Source organism: Protopterus annectens, chromosome 9.part0 (assembly GCF_019279795.1).
Source record: "Protopterus annectens isolate FY-2018-M chromosome 9.part0, PAN1.0, whole genome shotgun sequence".
Taxonomy (NCBI): Eukaryota; Metazoa; Chordata; order Ceratodontiformes; family Protopteridae; genus Protopterus; species Protopterus annectens.
Window position 1 is genome coordinate 54,171,590 of NC_056743.1, and position 19,929 is coordinate 54,191,518.

The 19,929-nt window shown below is 42.4% G+C and overlaps 1 protein-coding gene across 1 annotated transcript in view; it reads left to right on the forward strand.

Annotated features, from left to right (window-relative positions):
- The window catches only part of LOC122810494 (neuron navigator 2-like), a 2,968,645-nt gene that overhangs the window by 400,182 nt on the left and 2,548,534 nt on the right, over positions 1 to 19,929 (forward strand). Inside the window, exon 9 of the mRNA XM_044082075.1 lies at positions 10,560 to 10,899. Within this exon, the coding sequence (XP_043938010.1) occupies positions 10,560 to 10,899 (340 nt within the window). The remainder of the gene's footprint in view (positions 1 to 10,559; positions 10,900 to 19,929) is intronic.

Below are 19,929 nucleotides of genomic sequence, written 5' to 3' on the forward strand. Positions count from 1 at the left end.
TCTTACATGGAACCTGCACTCCTCGGGAAGGGACGACACGATATTTGCTCTAATGCCTTTTATGCTTTTTGGTAACTCTTGCAGCTGTTATATGGCTGTCTGTCTGATATTATTTCTTGGGATTTTATTTACCTTGTAAATAACAAGAGGGGAAGGAAGAACAGAGGGGAGTAAGGACAGAAAACTAGATGGCTGTTAACAGGGAACGAAGTGGCCAGTGGCTTTAATAAACCATTAAAAATGAAAGTGACAAATGGTATTTTGGGCAAATAAGAGGTCCAAGAGGAGTGCCAGAAGTCAATCTAGGAGGCAGATGAGCCAGGACTGGAGGACAGGGAATAGTGTTATAGAAAATGGACAACTAAATGACTTCCTACAGAGGTAAGAAGGGACTTTGTTTATGACCCCGAGAGTAGTTCCTCCGTAGTGAAGTGTCTCATTGTAACAGGAGATTTTACAAAGTGAAGTCGTGATTTTGTATGAAAGGCTTTTTCTTATATGATCTGAGGTCTAATGAATGGACTTCTGATACTCTGTCCAAGATCTGGAGTTTCCTTTGTTTAAGACAAAATTTTGCTCACCTTTAATTTTCCACATATGTGCTCCTCAAACCTTATTAAGCATTTCAGTAAGAAAATCTTGAAAATTAAAACTGATGTCTAGTTTTATTTTAAAACGTGATAACTTCAGCCAGATTATATGGCAGATGATATGTGACTTCATTTCCTGGTGAAATATGACCACTACATTTCTGTGACTAATTGATAAAACAGATCACTGGCTTTCTTTTAAACATAGGAGATTTGTGTGACTAATTGAAATGTATAGAACATAGCAGTATGAAAAACAATTTAAAGGAAGTGACACTGTCCAAACTCTGCCATGCAGTTGATTATTGTATTTTATAAAAAGTAATATTCACATCTGTTTTAACTCTACATTTTTCCCACTAAGTACTGTAATCAAGTGTGATGTATGTACTGTCTGGAAAATTAGCTAAGATCAGTTCCATTGAGAGCAAATTTGAAAGTCTTGTTGCTAAGAATGCAGCTGTCACCATCTCCTTCAGCTGGGTTTGTGTAAACGAGTTTGTTGTTGCAAACATCACCTTCTGTTACTGAAGTAACAATAGTGCCCTTTTTAAAAACAGTGTCTCATCATGGGTGCATTTCATAAAATTAGGTATCCTTGAGGTGAGAAGGATCTATAGCATGATTCACAAAATGGATACTAACAATATTCAGTAAAGGTAACCCTAGGCAGTCAGATCCACCCTCAGAAACTGCAGATATTTCCATGTGAGACCCCTGCCCAGGGGTAATTTGTTTCTCTTTGTGGCGTTACTGAGATTAGATTAGATGCTGGCCATTGTCTTGCAGCTTGTAATCCCTTATCTGTTTTCCTGAGGTATGCTTTATTTGTTTATTTAATTTTTTCCATTATCGTGACTCGGGAAGCCCACTAAGCTTGTGCATTTTCTTCAGGGATACTAGATGTAGGCTTTTTTAACACCACTTAACTGACGGAAACTTTGGCCAGTATCATAGTAATCTCCTTTTATTTTTCCTTTGACCACCAGAGGGCTCTTAACTTTGACGGAGACTGAGCTGGGAGTATTATTTTAGGAGACAAATGCTAGACATTCAAATGCAGTGCCCAGTCCAGTGGCAGAGGTCAAAAGAACATTGTTTCAGTTCTGCATGCATTTTATTGACTAATCTGTTTGTTTTATTTTGTTTTGTTAACTGGAAAAGTCCAGTGATGTTAGCTCATATAGAGGATTTTCCATTCACTCTTAATTTGGGTGATTTTCCTGAAACACCATTGATAATAAATCTCTAGGCTGTTTGCACTGTATTGGCAAGTGACCCAGGTTTTACAGCATGCAGCAGGACACAGATGATGACTAAACAATATCCCTGTAGCATACTGTTCTTTTGCTGGTTATAGGCAGTGAAGATGCTCTGAAACTCTTTACCAGAAGAGGAACTTCACATACTAGATGAGCTGATCTTGTGTTGAATCCCTACCTACGTCCACTGTAATGGACAGGGCACTTATAATGTGATATTGCTGTATGGAAAATGTCAGGGAGTCATGTACAAAACATTTTGAAGACTGATAACTGCAGTTAAACACCTCAGAGCGAAGTACAGTTGTGTCTACACAGCCTGGATGTAAATTCTGCAGTGTACAAAAAAATCGCAATCATCAGTATGTGTCAGGTCAATGAGAGATGCCTTGGACACACACACACACACACACACACACACACACACACACATATATATATATATATATATATATATATATATATTTTTTTTTTTTTTTTGCTTGCAACCTTTCATCTGTGGGTGGGTGTGTATATTGCCCACACTGCTGCATTTCTGTCCTCTGTCCTTCACTATGCATGGGCAGTTGTGTCCTGTGCGAAAAAACACATGAACAATGGTAAATGTCCTGAAATTTTAGGATAAATGTATTTCCTAATTTTCCCTTAGTAATAGTGTTAAACATACATTTCACATCTGAAACAGCTTCACATTATGTGATACAATAGGAATAATAAAAATTATGTGAATTTTTATTGTGGCAAAAAGCTGAATCCCAGTCCTTTGTACTTGTTGTGGCCATGGATGTTGTTCATGTTTCACTGTTGCAGTCATTGTTGTGTCTTTCGGCTTTTCCCGGTTAAGGTTCACCACAGCAGAACTCCGGTCCGCTAATGATTGGCAGTAGATGTTTTACGTGCCGAGTTGCCAGCCCTGACACACAACCTTCAACGAAGGTACGCCCATTCACACATGTCTCCACACAGAAGACACTCTAGCTGAGAATTGAACAGGACAATGTCTTACTGTGAAGCGACAACGCTACCGCAGCACCAGCACTGCAGTCTTCATTGTTGCAGTCATTACATTTGGGTAATCTGCTGGCAGGTTGCCCTCAGTCGGCCTGATTAACAAAGTCTTGGGACCTGCGTCGGTTGCTGTCCCTTCTTCCATGACATCAGGTCATCAGGGGTATAAAAACATGCAGCCGATGCCATTTTCTTCAGTCTTTCTTGCCGTGCGGTGCCCGAAGCAGAAGCAGTTCGCATGTGCCGGTTGGCCGACTCCTGAAATTTTTGTTTTCGAGTTTCAGAACCGAAGTTTTCAACCTAAAGCTAAGTACCCTGTTGGGGAAACTTTTTCTTGCTCCTTACCGATGTCAATAAAAGTTAATAATTGTATTACTTGTGGGAAGCAAATACGGCATAAGGATTTTCATTTGTACTGTATTCCTTGCCTAGGCCCTGACCACAACATGCCTTGCTGTCGGTTTTGTGCTAAATTTAATCAATGCACTATTAAGCGTCAGTATATTTTTGCTTCTAAATATTTTGGCTCAAGATTTAACTATCCAGAAATGTCGTCGGTTAGCAATCCGACTACCAGAATACCTAAAAAACGCAAAGAAAAAGACAGAGACAGACTGTCGAGGTCTAAAACAGACGACAAAGCTTCTCCTAAGCCAGTTGCCAGTTCGTCGGTACTCAGTGAGGTGCTTTCGCAGCCTCTGATACCCGCTACTTTTGATTCGCAGGCCTCTACTGAGACCCATTCGGAGTCTGGTATGCCATGAGACATTTTAAGTATTGAACCCGTGGATGTCTCTACCTTAGATGGGTCCAGAGCCACTGTGCAGGCACCGGCTTCTGAGGGTGTTTTCAGGCCTAAAGATTTGACGCCATCTTCAAAACTAAGGCCAAAATCAACTTCTATGTCTACAATACCGATGCTTGGGCCACGTGTACAGGCCCCAATGCCTAAAAAACAAATTATCAAAATGACTGAGGATTTAATTACCTTGATCAGCGGTAACCATCCCCCTCCTGCTAAGAGGCCTAGGCAAGGCACTGACTATGAATCTTCAGATCAGGTTTTTATTTTTTCTGATTTCTCTTCTGATCAGGAATTATCTATTCCACCTTATGAGGACTCTGATGCAGAAGATTCCATCCCTTCTGCTTCTCCTCCTGAGGATTTTTCTTTTGGAGAAACTTTGCATACCTTAAGGGAACACTTTCACTGGGAGAGTCAGGATTTCTCAGAATCTAAAAAGAGGCTTAGGGATTTCCTTCTTCTTCCTCGGCATAGGCCTTTGGCTATACCTCCTGTTCTAGACATTTTTGATGATGTTTTCTCAGAATCCAGCATGTCTCCTGATTCCCTGCCTCCGGCTCCTAGTAAGACAGACAGATATTACAGGGTTCCTGACTGCCACAAATTCCTCTTTAAAAACCGTACTACTGACCCTGAAATCATTTCTCAGGGTCCCAAGGGCATTAAGGCTTCTACTGCTAAAAATTCTACCCCTTCTGATAGAGATTCCAGGGCGCTGGATAGATGGAGTAAGAAGGTTTACACATCTGCAACCTTGGCAATCAGGGCTTTAAACTGTCAATTTCATATACTTAAATATCAGCAGCATGTCGTGGGTTTACTTAAACAGAAAATGATGTTGATTTCTGACTGTGTGGAAAATAAAGAGCTGCAGGATTTATTGCATTCAGCTGAACAAGTTGGAAAATATACTTTGCAATGTGGTTTTGATTCCTTGGAGGCCTCTTGCAGGGCCGCTGTAACTGGATCTGTGATAAGAAGGCATGCTTGGCTCAAGGAGCAAAATCTGCCTGATCATGTTAAAGCAAAATTGTTGGATGCTCCTTTACAACAGGACAGTCTATTTGGTAATAAGGCAGAAGAAGTTTTGAAAAAGATGGAAGATAACGCTAAATCTATGCAAACTGTAAAATATTTCCTACAAGTGCAGCCACCCAGGTTCAGTAGGCACTGGCCTACTAAGAACTGGTTCTTTCCAGTACCCACCAAAGCTGCACAGGTCAAACCCAGACATTCCAAAGGCTCCAGGTTTCAGTCACAAGGAACATATAGAACAAAGCAATGGGGTGCCTCCACCTCCAAATCTGGAAGTAACAAGGCACTTTGCTACGGTAAACAGTCTCAATGACTTTCCACTGCAACCACCAAGCACTTATCTTTTGGCCGCCCCTTTGGGGGGAAAACTGGCACTTCATGCATGAAACTGGCAACTAATTACCCAGGACAAGTGGGTTTTAAATATAGTATCCCAGGGATACAGATTTCATTAGCGCACGTTGCCAATCCCAAACGGATGGCCAGATCTGCCTCCAAATCAGTGGGCGGAGGCCCAGAAACAAGTTATGTCCCTCATGAATATGGGAGCTATTCAACCAGTACCAGAAAAGGAAAAGGGACAGGGTTTTTATTCAAGACTTTTCCTGGTACCCAGAATAGACAAATCATGGCATCCAATTCTGGACTTATCTATTCTAAATACATTTCTGGACATTCCAAAATTCAAGATGCTGACTCTACAAACGTTACTCCCTATGCTAGGCAAGGATGCCTGGTTGGTAACTCTAGACTTAAAAGAGGCTTACCTGCATATCCCAATCAGGGAATCTTGCAGAAGATACCTCCGCTTTAAAGCAGGCTATTTGCATTACAAGTTTTCGGCACTACCCTTTGGCTTATCTACTGCGCCCAGGGTTTTCACAAAGTGCCTGGCACCAGTAATTGCATTTTGCAGATAAAGAAATATTTAAATTTATCCATACCTGGACAATTGTCTAATTCAGGCAAAAAACAAGGACACTCTTTTAAAACATCTGGCATTTGTAAAAAGACTTCTAACTTGTCTAGGGTACACCATAAATGAAAATAAATCACAACTGGTACCCTCTCAAATAATTACATTCCTGGGTGCAAGCTTGAATACAACTGCCCAGATGGCTTACCTTACACCAGTAAAACAAATTCAATTGATGACTTACTTCAAACAGGTGGCCACAAAAACCCAGCTATCTGCAAGACAAATTCTGCAGGCCATGGGGTTCATGGCCTCCTGCATCCTAATAATTCCATATGCAAGACTGCATATGAGTTAACTTCAACGGTACCTAAAAAGCTTATGGGGTTAACATTGTCACAGCCTGGAAACAATGATACCTATAATTCCTTGCCTGCAGCCAGAGTTCCTATGGCGGGCAGAGGCCTGCCACCAAAACAAGGGACTGTCATTCATTCCACCCCCTGCTGCCCAAACTCTGACTACAGATGCATCAGATTATGCTTGGGGGGGGGGGGTGCATCTGGCAGGGAGATGCATTCAGGGCCAGTGGAGCCCAAATCAAATGCATCTACATATCAACCAGAAAGAAATGTTAGCTGTACAGAATGCTCTGACAACCTTCAAGGACTATCTTCATCCAGGACAACTACTGATAAAGACAGACAGCACCACAGTCATGTGGTACATAAACAAGCAGGGGGTTACCCATTCCCATCACCTTTGCAGACTAGCCGTGGCATTGTGGAACATGGCCTTGACTTACCAAATACATCTACAAGCTCAATTCCTGCCAGGAAAGCAAAATACTCTGGCAGACACACTAAGCAGAAATCTTATGGACCCACACAAATGGAAACTGGATCCACAAATCTTCAGCATGTTGACACGCAAATGGGGGAGCCCAGACATAGATCTTTTTGCCTCACCCCAAAACTATCAGTTGGACAAATTCTGCACAAGAATTTATCACAAAAAAGCTTGGAAAGTGGATGCTCTGTCCTTCAGCTGGAAAAACCTATCAGTCTATGCCTTTCCTCCTCTGCCTCTGCTCTCCAAAGTCTTACTAAAAGTCAGACAGGAAAAACCAAAAATGATACTGATTGTTCCAGACTGGCCTCGCCAACACTGGTACCCACTCCTACGCAATATGTCGCACCTTCCTCCATGGTACCTGCCTCTGACACCTTACCTACTGTCTCAGCAGAACTATCAAATTCTGCACACTCATCTCCAAACTCTGAATCTTGCAGCATGGCTAATCAACTAATTTCACCAGTTACATCTCTCAGCAAACCTGTGATGGATGTCATTTTGGAGGCTAGAAGGCCTAGTACTAGAAAATCTTATGAGGACAAATAGAAAAGATTCTGTGCCTGAAACCAAGCACAAGGAATAAGCACAGCAATGCCCAATATTCCTCAGATTCTGCAGTACTTAACTGAGATGCTTCACAAGAGCCTATCTTTTTCTTCTATAAAAATCCATGCCTCTGCCATTTCAGCTCATTACAACACAGAGCCCCCCTCTTTTCTCATCCTCTGCTAAAGCAGTACCTCAGAGGGGCCAAAAATTTAAGACCTCCCAGGAGAGCACCAGCTCCTGCATGGGACCTAAATTTTGTTTTGGAAAAAACTCACTCTACCCCATTTTGAGCCAGCTGCTACTGCAGATTTAAAATTTCTCTCCTGGAAAACAGCTTTTCTTTTAGCAGTCACTTCAGCTAGAAGGATTTCAGAATTACAGGCTCTTATGGCAGTGGAGCCTTTCATCATTTTTCATCCGAACAGGGTGGCTTTCAGGACCAATCCATCTTTCATGCCTAAGGTGGTATCCAGTGTGGCTCTTAATCAGACCATTCATCTGTCAACTTTCTTTCCCAATCCACAGAACAAGGGTGAGCGGATTCTGCATTCATTGGATTTACACAGGCAACTTAGATTCTACTTAAGCAGGACAAAACCTCTAAGAAAATCTGAGCAACTATTGGTGGTATTTGCTGCAGGGGCAGAGGGGAAACCTGTTTCAAAGCAGACTATTTCTAAATGGATAAGCCATTGTATTCACTTCTGCTATGTGCACCATGGTAAACCTATCCCCAAGGGGATCAGATCTCATTCCACCAGGGCTGCATCTACTTCTGCAGCCTTTCTTAGAGGGGTTCCTACCAGAGACATTCTAGAAGCTGCTACCTGGAGCTCAGTTCATACGTTCACAAAACATTACCATTTACCTGTCCTCTCTAAAGCCAGAGCTGGCTTTGCCACTACTGTCCTGCAGGGCCTTATAGCTACTCCCAATTCTGTATAAATCCAGCATCCCAACCATAGCTTTGGGAATCTACCCAAATGTAATGACTGCAACAGTGAAAGATGAAGAACATAGCACAGTTGTGTACACTTACCATAAATGTAGATGTTCGAGTGTATTCACTGTTGCACTCCTGGTTACCCACCCTCCAGCCCCCTGTTTTTCTCTTACTATACCTCTACTTTCTTTTACTATGCTTAAAAGCCTTTTTGGTGTATTTGCTTTTGTTTGGAGGTATATTTTTTGTGTTCTAAACTATATACATATATATAGATATATATATATATATTTCTCCCCATTTGGGGGGCACCTGACATCTGAGGCAAGAAAAACTGATGAAAATGGCGTCGGCTGTATGTTTTATACCCCTGATGACCTGACGTCATGGAAGAAGGGACAGCAACCAACACAGTACCCAAGACTTTGTTAATCAGGCCGACTTGAGGGCAACCTGCCAGTAGATTACCCAAATGTAATGACTGCAACAGTGAATACACTTGAACATCTACATTTATGGTAAGTGTACACAACTGTACTTTTCACATTTCCATACATAATTCCCTAAGTCTGGGCATTTGGAAAGGTGACAACCCTTCATTTTCTCCATCCTGCCTCCAGCTACAAGCATGGGTGCCAGTTACCCTTTACAGTGGCATATAAAGTCTCCCATAGAGGTAGATGGGTTAGAAGTCACCACTACTGCCAGTGATGGCAGGCTTACTTGGTTAGCCTTACCCCACTTGTATTTTGGCATTATCTTTATAGATTGGGTAGGTCTTGAAGCCTGACCTCTGGCGTGTAAGGCTCAAGGATGGCTGGTCTACCATGGCCATTCTGCTGTCCATTAGGGCTCTTATGGATGGCCTATCTCATCCAGCAAGATTTAGTATAAATACATACATTGCAGAGGACATAAATGAATACCTATCCAGCTACCAAATAAACAGATGACATACAGAGCTCTTAACCTGATATTACCAAAAATAAGAGAAATGGCTTGTTTTACTCAGCTGTTTACCTCGACAAAATCAGCAAATGTAAAGAAGTTTACAGTTTGCCTTTTTATCCACATTATTCCTTCCTTATATCTGAGGTTTCTGTGTTGCTTCTTAGTGTTGAGTTCTTGGCTCCCTTTGTATACATGAGCATGTGTGTGTGTGTGTGTGTGTGTGTGTGTGTGTGTGTGTGTGTGTGTGTGTGTGTGTGTGTGTAAGTGTTTGTTGGGTATGTGTGTAAGTGTTTGTTGGGTGTGTGTGTGTGTGTGTGTGTGTGTGTGTGTGTGTGTGTGTGTGTGTGTGTGTGTGTGTGTGTGTTGTTGTGTGTTTGTGTGTGTGTGTGTGTGTGTGTGTGTGTGTGTGTGTGTGTGTGTGTGTGTGTGTGTGTGTGTGTGTGTGTGTGTGTAAGTGTTTGTTGGGTGTGTGTGTAAGTGTTTGTTGGGTGTGCGTGTAAGTGTTTGTTGGGTTTGTGTGTGTGTGTGTATGTGTGCGTGTGTGTGTGTGTGTGTGTGTGTGTGTGTGTGTGTGTGTGTGTGTGTGTGTGTGTGTGTGTGTGTGTAAGTGTTTGTTGGGTGTGTGTGTATGATATCTCTTTACTTTGCACAAATCTAGTTTGCAGTGTATTCTATAACCCACTAATAACTCATTAGCATATTTCTAAATAAGGTCTACAGCATAGCAAGCCACCTGAAATGTCAGATGTTTATCACCTATGGAATATATCACACCTTTCTTCATTGTCAGGTACCCACTTTGTCCAGATCATGGTCACAGGAGATTCTTTGCTTATCCTGGCATTCAATGGCTGCATTGCAAAAATCTAATCATGGAGAGAATGCCAGTGTGTTACAGGATAGACACATGTGCACATCCCCACACATTCACTCAAGATAGGCATGTCTACATGCAATTTTGAGGACTATCTGTTTACCTATAGCATGTCTTTCTGATATGTGAAGGAACTGTAATTCCCAGAGAAAACCCATGAGGAATACATGGACAGCATGCAGAATCTGCAGAAGACACCCCAGATGGAAATTGAATTGGAAATCCAAGTACTGTGTGGCAGCAATACCTTAACACTGCGCCACTCCAGTGAAATATAAATGTTTTTGTTAGACTCGTGGAATGTTGATCAAAAAGCCTTGAATCGCACATTAATGACAGTGATGCAGCAAAGAAATGGTCTTGCCTCCCTGCAGGGACCATGTTAAAGCCCATTTCACAGTTTTTTTCTGATTTATGATTTTGATGATTTTTGGTCAGCATTCAGTGGGTCAAGCAAAAAAGCAACTGAAAATTGTAAATATAATAAAAAATATATAGCTATAAAAATGCAACATGCGTTCTCCTGTGATTTAATTAAAATCATGATTTCTGACACAGTCCATTCAAGGAGGTATGATGGCTTCACTTGTGATTTTTTTCTGATATTTTATATCGAGACTACAAGGGCATGCTAGTAGCTTATCAAGTTCTACCATTTAAATACGTCATTTATCCATTAGTGAAGTGTGCCTGTGGTGATGGCAGTTTACTAATGTTATCTGGTGCTCAGCTGTGCACATGTTGTAATCTGCATGTACTCCTGTCTTTCAGAAATTAGGAAGGGGAATCTGAAGGCTATTTTAGGCCTGTTCTTCAGTTTGTCCCGCTACAAGCAACAGCAGCAGCAGCAGCAGCACTCCCAGAAGTCTCAGCAGCACCAGCACCAGCACCAGCACTCATCAAATCCAGTATCCCAGCAACCAGTATCTGCACTCCAGCTGCCACAGCACCAGTACGTGGATGGGCTGCAACCGAGCTCCCAGGATACAGTGCAGACACAGCCCTACCTGCAGGCCCAGGTCGAGAAACACCATCATCAGCTACCTCAGCATGCAGCCCGCCAGCACAATCATCACCAGCAAAAAGCACAACAGCCAGAAATGCAGTCACGGTAAAATAGAAAACGTTTTAAAATAATGTCTGTGAATATTGTTTATTTTAATTAGGAATGTACATGAATGAACCACAACTCCATGTTTACATATCTAGCGTTATGGTTCAGGGTAATAGTTGTTAGCTTACTGCATTTGAAACAGAAGGAAATATGGTTGCACTTAGTGCAGTTATGCTATTAGATACTTGAAGTGGCTGCTAGAAATGGTCCCGTTGTGATGGTTCATGAGAGTTCTGGAGCAAAATGAACTGGTTAGTGAATTTTAACATGGATTTGTGATGGAGAAATCATAACAGAAGAACCTAAACCATTTCTGTTAGGGGGTTACTAGAGAGCTGGAGAAGGGCAACCCTATGAATGTGATCAGTCTGGATTTCAGTAAAGCCACTGACTCAGTCTGCTGTCTCTGGCTTCTTCTAGATTTGAGTAGTAGTGGGTGTCCCTTTGGATGGAAAAGTAAAAAGATGGTGGAAAGCTCAGGTTGATAATGAGGTGGGTATGTCTCTGAAGGTGATTAGAAACACCCCTGCATGTGGTGTTTCACAGGTACTTTTCCGTATACAACCCTGACCTCATACATTCTATAGAAAACTAAATTCATCTCTGCAGCTGACAGCAGGGCTGTGGGAAGAATATATAAAGGGGGTGCAAGTATACAGAGTGACCTGAAGAGGCTGGGACATGGTCTGAAAGGTGACCACTCTGCTTCAACCCTTCCAGGAGCATGTTGATACACTTGGAGAAAGATACATGAGGGTGTATTGTATGCTTGTGGAGAGGTCAACCTTAACATTTCCGAATAGAAAAAGAACTTGGGTGTTTACTGTTACAGTCAGCTTGAAGAATCAGGTTCATATGAGAAGGCGACAAAAATCCATCCCAAATATTGGTGTAGGTATCTGGGTAAGAAAGTAGTGATGTTCCTCTGTCAGACCCCCAGAATAATAGTTTATGCACTTCCAGGGGACTTAAAGGAATAACGAGGCTTTTCTGCTGCAGAGGATGGAGACAGAGAAGGATGCTGAGAAGGACAATGGAAAGGTATGCAGAGAGGCTCAAGGAACTTGAGTTCTCCTCATTAGAAAAAAGGAGAGACAAAAGACATGGCATGAAAAACATTTATCAGTTAAGTGTTGCAGTTTTAGGTTGGTGGGATACGAAATGGCCTGTTAAGCCTTAATAGCAGGAAGTGATTCTACACAGAGAATGTGATAAGCAGGTGGGAATAAGCTACAAAAATGGGTAGTACAGGCAAAGACAATTCGCATGTTTGAAAACATGTGGGAGACTTAGATCACAGGATGGAATATGGGCCTGACGTGACATGTCACAATCTCATTTTGCTGGTAATTTATGATATATGATAGAATATAAAGTTTTGAACTTGAATTTTGCATTCATTACTGAAGCCTCACAGTCTTAGCAAGTAACTTAATATAATTACTTCCATGTGATGTTCACTATGGAGCACAACAGTGAAATGCAGCAGTTTTACAGCTGTACAGTGTGGTGTAATCACATTACATGCATACAGCATGCTGTAATCATATTACATGCATACAGCATGCTGTAATCACATTACATGCATACAGCATGCTGTAATCACATTACATGCATACAGTGTGGTGTAATCACATTACATGCATACAGCATGCTGTAATCACATTACATGCATATAGCATGGTGTAATCACATTACATGCATACAGCATGCTGTGATCACATTGCAGGCATACAGCGTGCTGTAATCACATTACATGCATACAACATGCTGTAATCACATTACATGCATAGAGCGTGCTATAATCACTTTACATGCATACAGCGTGCTGTAATCACATTACATGCATACAGCGTGCTGTGATCACATTACATGCATACAGCGTGCTGTGATCACATTACATGCATGCAGTGTGCTGTAATCACTTTACATGCATACAGTGTGCTGTGATCCCATTACATGCATGCAGCGTGCTGTAGTCACATTACATGCATTTTAAGCACCGATCACTAGTGGACTTTTCACATTATAGCAATTGGAGGTTTCTTCACCTTCAGCCAAATAACCTTTCTTAAAACTAAGGGTGTGATTCAGTGACTTAATCAGCAATGTGCAGGGATAGTAAAAGTAGAAATGTGGGGAATGGGCCAGTGCCTAACTCAAAGCTGGGATTCAGGGACATAGTAATGTGCAGTGCTGGTAAAAAAGGAAATGTGGAGAAGAGGCCAGTGCCTAATTTGGAGATGTGTAAAGCAGCGCAACAGAGTTACAGGACTATGTACCAATTTCGCCTGCAGAAGCTACACTGAAATGTTGTTACACAGAGGTACTAACTGTAGAAAATCCTTTGTGCTTCTCAAGAAGCACAGCTGGAGGAGCTTGCAATGTTTTAGAGGTGGCGTTCTGTATATAGCCAATGATGTACCCTTTCCAACTGAGGCTGACAGTCAGTCTCACATGCACATGAACATGCATGCACACCATACCTCTCAATCTCTTAGAACAGGAAATCTGGACAAATCTACAAATAATGGGGAGGAAAAAGACCCAAAACAGGGGCACTTTTTAAATATCGCTGTTACAAACATAGAAAGTTGATAGACTAACGGGTTTTGCATGAGCATGGGTTTTTCTGATGGATATGAAGTCTGAAACTCAAATGTCTGCCAATATTTTCTGACTTCAGTATTCAGTGATGTGCCAGTGGTTTGCAAGAAAACCACAAATGTTAAAAGGAACTTACCACAAATATGATGAAAAATTCTGGACATTCTGCAAAAATCTGGACAGCTGAGAGGTATGCTGCATGTGCAGACGCACTCACATTACAAATATGGAGTATGCACTGTTTTAATACCAACACTGTTTACATATCTTTCCAACAAATGTAGTCACACATACACTCAGTCACACAAGCACATGTAAGAGCACACACATGCACACATATACACACATGCACTCGCACACAACCACACCCCCCCACACACACATGCATGGATCCTGCAGTGCTCCAGTGATAATGTTCTGTTACACACACACACACACACACACACACACACACACACACACACACACACACACACATATGCATGGATCCTGCAGTGCTCCAATGATAGTGTTCTGTCACACACATACACACAAACACACACACACACACACATATGGATCCTGCAGTGCTCCAGTGATAGTGTTCTGTCTCACACACACATACACACACAGACACACACACACACAAACAAACATGCATGGATGGATCCGGCAGTGTTCCAGTGATAGTGTTCTGTCTCACACACACACACACACACACACACACACACACACACACACACACACACACACACGCATGGATCCTGCAGTGCTCCAGTGATAGTGTTCTGTCTCTCACACACACACACACACACACACACACGCACACACACACACACACAAACACACACATGGACCCTGCAGTGCTCCAGTGATAAGTGTTCTGTCTCACACACACACACACACACACACACACACACACACACACACACACACACGGATCCTGCAGTGCTCCAGTGATAATGTTCTGTACATAAGCCAGTAATAGCTACCCTTTCCAATGTATGCAGATGCTTGCAAACACGTGTGTATGTGTGTGTGTGTGTGTGTGTGTTTCCATAAATATACTTATAGAAAAAGGTACAGACCCATGCATACACACAGAACTATTTATATGTACATATAAATGCTGACTTTAAGTATTTACTCTGAGATCAGTGCACCTCAGAGTAGGAGATATTTAGGCATTCTGAGTTCCTTCAGTCTTATACTTAGTATATATTCCTCTCATTTACACTTCAGCAGCTGTCCTGTTATGACCTACTTCCACTTCAAATGTCTGATGAGATCATGGTAGGCAGTGGTGATAGAAAAGATAAAAAGTAGCACCAAACCTTAACATTGCATCACCTTTTTATTGCTTAGTTAGATAAAAATGCAAGAAGAAGCAATATAGCAAACCTCCAAACTATGATGGTCATGAACCACAAATAGTCAAGTGAACAGTTTGGGCTGCATATGAGTTTTCCTTAATTACTTCTTTGAATTCACTATGATTAGAAATGGATTGCCTCTGTAAACAAAACATTTGTTACTTGAAGAGCAATTGTTTCAACTGCTAGGAAAAAGTTCTTGTTGAATAGATCACATTCTTGTTTTAAAGCTTTGACAAACAAAGGTAACAGAGGGCAGGCTTGCCTAAGAGCTGTTTGTAAATGGGAAATGCCAGAGCTTAAACCATTATCTGATATATGGAAGGCTATGTAACAACGGGTTTATACTAAAAGAAAAAGTGCCTTTATTTTGTTTAGGATAGCTACAGGGAGTTACAGATTTTTAACTACTTCCTATGAATAGAGTTGAAGCCTTGTCTTAATATTAGAGAGTTGAACCAGTAATTTGATTAGGCTTACGCTGTACCTGCAGCAAATACTGGACAGCAGTAGGTCGGTGGTTTCAGATATTCATAGGCCTGGCTGACTCAGAAAATCAAACTTTTTTCTCCTAAATTCATGAAAAGGATTGTTAGGGGGGCTTGGAACTTTTGATGGATGTTGGTAGTCTTACAATTCATATTTTTCAATATAAGAGAGGTAAAAAGGGCTCCCTTCAGCCCCCTGCTATAAAACACGCTAAACTGTACTGCTGATCTAACCAGCATATCCTATAACTGAAAAGTTCATCTCTACTTGATTCCCAAGTAGACTATTCTCTATCTGTAAAGCCTAGCACTTACTCCTACAGTACTTGCACCTTGATAAAGCACTCTTATTATAGATAGTACCCCACCAGCCTAAAACCCACTTCCCCCGGAGTCCTTTGAAAGTTCTTTATCTACTACTTCTAGCATGTCGAGGGATCAGTTGCTAGTGTCCTCTCCAGCTCAACTGGTGAACCTGGGAATATTGAGGCAATGTTACAATTGCCTCATGTACCTGAACAATCCTCTCCTTCTCCCACAAAACACAAATACATGCGAGAGATGCAACTATACGGCCAAACTGGAGGCTGAGCTCTCTCAACATAGGACTGGCAAGACCAGACAGGAGGAGAAGGTAACCACACACAATACATACCCAGTCACACATGGTACCATCACAACTTCAAATCATACACATACTCACACAAAGACATACGGCTCTGATCAAAAATTTACCAAAACAGCAGAGGCCACCAAAGCAGACACCCAAACAACTACCACCTCACGACCCAACACATGCAACACATAGACCACACAGCCAGAGTGTCAAACAGTCACAGCCCTTAAGGCCAAACAAAATGCCAGACACACTTGTCATTGGTGATTCCATAGTCAGACACACTGACGTCCCGCTCACCAGACTGAGTAAGGAGAAGGTCACAGTAAGCTGCCTGTCGGGCGCTAGAATCCGCCACATAACGCAAGCACTCAGGTCTCTCAACAGCAGGTACAACGACTCAGTCATTGTCCACACTGGTGTCAACGACCTGAGCTCCTTGGACTACATGAAAAGGGACATCGAGGAGCTCTCTGATTATGTAGCCCAGGCAGGTATGACCCTGACCTTGAGCAGTATCCTACCTTCACCTAGAATGATGCCACAATACAGTGATAAGATGATCAGCTTTAATAATTGGCTTAAATTCTGGTGTCATTCAAAGGGGATCAATGTCTGTCTGCCTGGGATGACATGCTGGACAAGCCACGCAAGGGATGGCTTGCACCTGTCACCCTGGGCTTCGGATATTGGCAAAGGCTCTTGCCACCCCATAGTGCCTTTTTAGGCAAGGCTCAAATTCTAAACCTACCACCCTAGAACACCAAAAGGAAAAAACTAAGGGTAATGCTGCTCAATGCCAGAAGTCTCAATCTCAAGATGCGAGGCCCTTCTCAATATGGAGAACATCGATGTCTGTGCTGTGACAGAAACCTGGTTCAAGGCTCCTGAGAGCACCCCAGCACTAACAGGTTTCACCTCATATCATGCGTTCCGGCCCCAAAATCCGGACAACACCAAGAAAGGAGGGTGTCCATATTCATAAAGGACACCCACACCTCAAGGTTGGTGGCAACGCACGATGCATCGGAGACCATCCAGGTGCAATTAACCATAGGCAAGACTGCTCTGCAATTTGTAGCATGTTACAGGCTACCCTCTCAAACTCAGGAACCTCACATGGCCTTCCTGAAAACATTGGAGGGATAAATGTATCTCCAAACACCATCATACTAGGTGACTTCAACTACCCTAATATAGACTGGGAACACTACTCAAGCCTGAACACTCTAACCCAAAGATTCCTGGAGTTCATAAACTCAAATGCCATGGAACAACTAGTCACCATCCCCACAAGAGGTGAAAACATACTTGATCTCATCATCACGAACATGGGATCAAAATGTTCAACACCAGAAGTATACCCTCACTGGTGAGATCAGATCATAAACTAATCTCGCTGGAGGTCCTCATCCACCTGAAACAAAAAGACCACAGTGAAAAACTTCTCAAAAGCCGATTTCACACTTCTAAAAACTAGTGTGGTCTCCTTTAAGGCCCCTGAGCCAGTGGTAAACATTACTCAAACCGCTGAATCACTTACAAATGCCTTCTACCAGCACCTACAGGACTGCATGGATCAGGCAATCCCAAACAAAACTAAGACTCTCTGTACCAAAGGCAAGCATCCAGTCTGGTGGACCCCAGCCATAAACAAGCTCTACAACAAAAGGAGGAAGCTACTACAAGATAGAGCAAAATCCTTGAAAGGTAAGACACCTTTGATCATTATAAGTAAAAAACTAAGAGCTCTCATAAAATCATCCAAGGCAAATTTTGAGAGAAAAATCGCCAAGGACTCTAAAGACAATCATAAGGCCTTCTTTAGCTATGTTAGAAACCTAGGAGGAAACTCCCAGATATGCTCAGAATTAGTTCAAAATGATGTGAAAATTACTGAACCTACACACATTGCTAACATACTGGCTGACAGGCTCAGTGCAAACTTCTCCCCCCCAAAAGGAGAGATATCTATTCCAGAGGATTGTAGCCCCCAAACATCTCCAACGCCCAGGTGAGAACTGCCCTCACTAAGGCAAAAAACACAGCATCCATGGGACCGGATGGTGTCCCCGGCTGTGTGCTTCATGAACTCAACGAGGAATTAAACCCACAGTTAGGACAGCTGTTTAATCTTAGCCTCACCTCAGGAAAGGAGTGGCGCGGCGACTGTGGTCCCACTTCATAAGGCGGTGCCTCCACAGACCCTGGAAATTACCACCCCATTAGCTTGACAAGCCTTATCTGCAAAGCCATGGAGAGGATCATAATGGAACTCATAAATAAAGACATAGGGAACTTGCAGACTTTGGATCCAACCCAGTTTGGCTTTGCCAAAGGCAGATCCTGCCTCTTAAACTTGGTTGACTTTTTCGAGACAGTCACCAAGGCCATTGATGAGGGAAAGGCAGTCCATACAGCCTACCTCGACCTGGCAAAGGCCTTGACACAATACCCCACTCAGGTATCATCGAAAAACTCATCAGCTTGAATGTAAACCCATACATCACAAGATGGGTTGCAAACTGGCTAAGCGACAGAACCCACAGGGTCAGAGTTGCTGGAGCCATGTCAGACTCAAAGCCTGTCACAAGTGGTGTCCCACAGGGCTCAGTCCTGGGTCCACTCTTGTTCGGCATCTACTTTTCTGAAGTACAAGCAAACACAGGAGGGTTATGGCTGACAAAGTTTGCAGATGACTGCAAACTGGGCCATAGTCGAAAACACATCTGACACAGATATCCTCCAGAAGGGCCTCACAGAAATGGATAACTGGTGCCAGAGCCATGGCCTGAAGTTAAACGCCAAAAATGCATAGTCATACCCTTCGGGAAAAACAAGGTTACCCCTAGCTACCATATAGATGGCAATCCACTGAGCACAGAAAAGTCATCAGGGATCTGGGGACCCAAGTTGACAGTAGCCTTCGTTTGACACTCATGTTGCTAAAGTAGTTAGGAAAACCTTCTATATCGCCCACCTGATCATGAAGGGATTCACATCTAGATCAAGGGAGGTCATCGTCCCCTGTACTCATCACTCATTAGACCTATGATTGAGTACAATGCCCGTTCGAATGTATCTGACCAGACACCTGATGCAGCTTGAAAGGCCCCAAAAGTTCCTCACCAAAAGGATAAAGGGTCTCAAAAATATGTCTTATGCTGCCCGACTGAAAGAACTCCAGCTCTATTCAGTCTCATACCGCTTGCTCAGAGGTGACCTGTGCCTGACATATAAGGCCATGTCGAACCCAGATTTGATGAATATGCTTCACCTCAAAAATCTAGATCCCTCAGAACCACAAGGGCGGAGACTTAAACCTTGACACGGTTATAAATAGAACGTGCTGGAGGGACAGATTCATCACCCAGAGACTCCCTATGCTGTGGAACAAAATCCCGGTACATGTGAGGCAGAGCACCTCGCTGGCCTTGTTCAAGAGGAATCTTGACCAATGGATGGGAGATCGCAGATATACCCCAGGGATTACTTCAGTGTCACTGCTTGACAGAGGCACAGAAAAATGATAGGCATAGTTTTTATTCAAACTAAAGGAGCCACATAACTATGGGCTAGGCTTATAAATGCCCTTGGGCAGATAGCCTAGTAGGAACCTATGAACCTATGAACCTATAAAAACATTCCTGATTATTTGGTCCATATAATATAAACTATTTTAGGTTTGAATGCAGCCTCTTAGACTTCTGCAAAACCAGGATACTTGTCCCTGTAATAGTTTTGCTTGCAGTTTTTGCAAGTTTGTAGTGAATTAATTTTCTTGTATTTATGGTAACGTGTTTCATACTGTTGGTATTTTAAATTGTGATTCTGAAAAAATGTTTATGCCCTCATATATTCCTGTAATTTGGTTTATATAGGTAAGACACAAAGGAAATATATATATATATATATATATATACACACACACACACACACACACACACACACACACACACACACA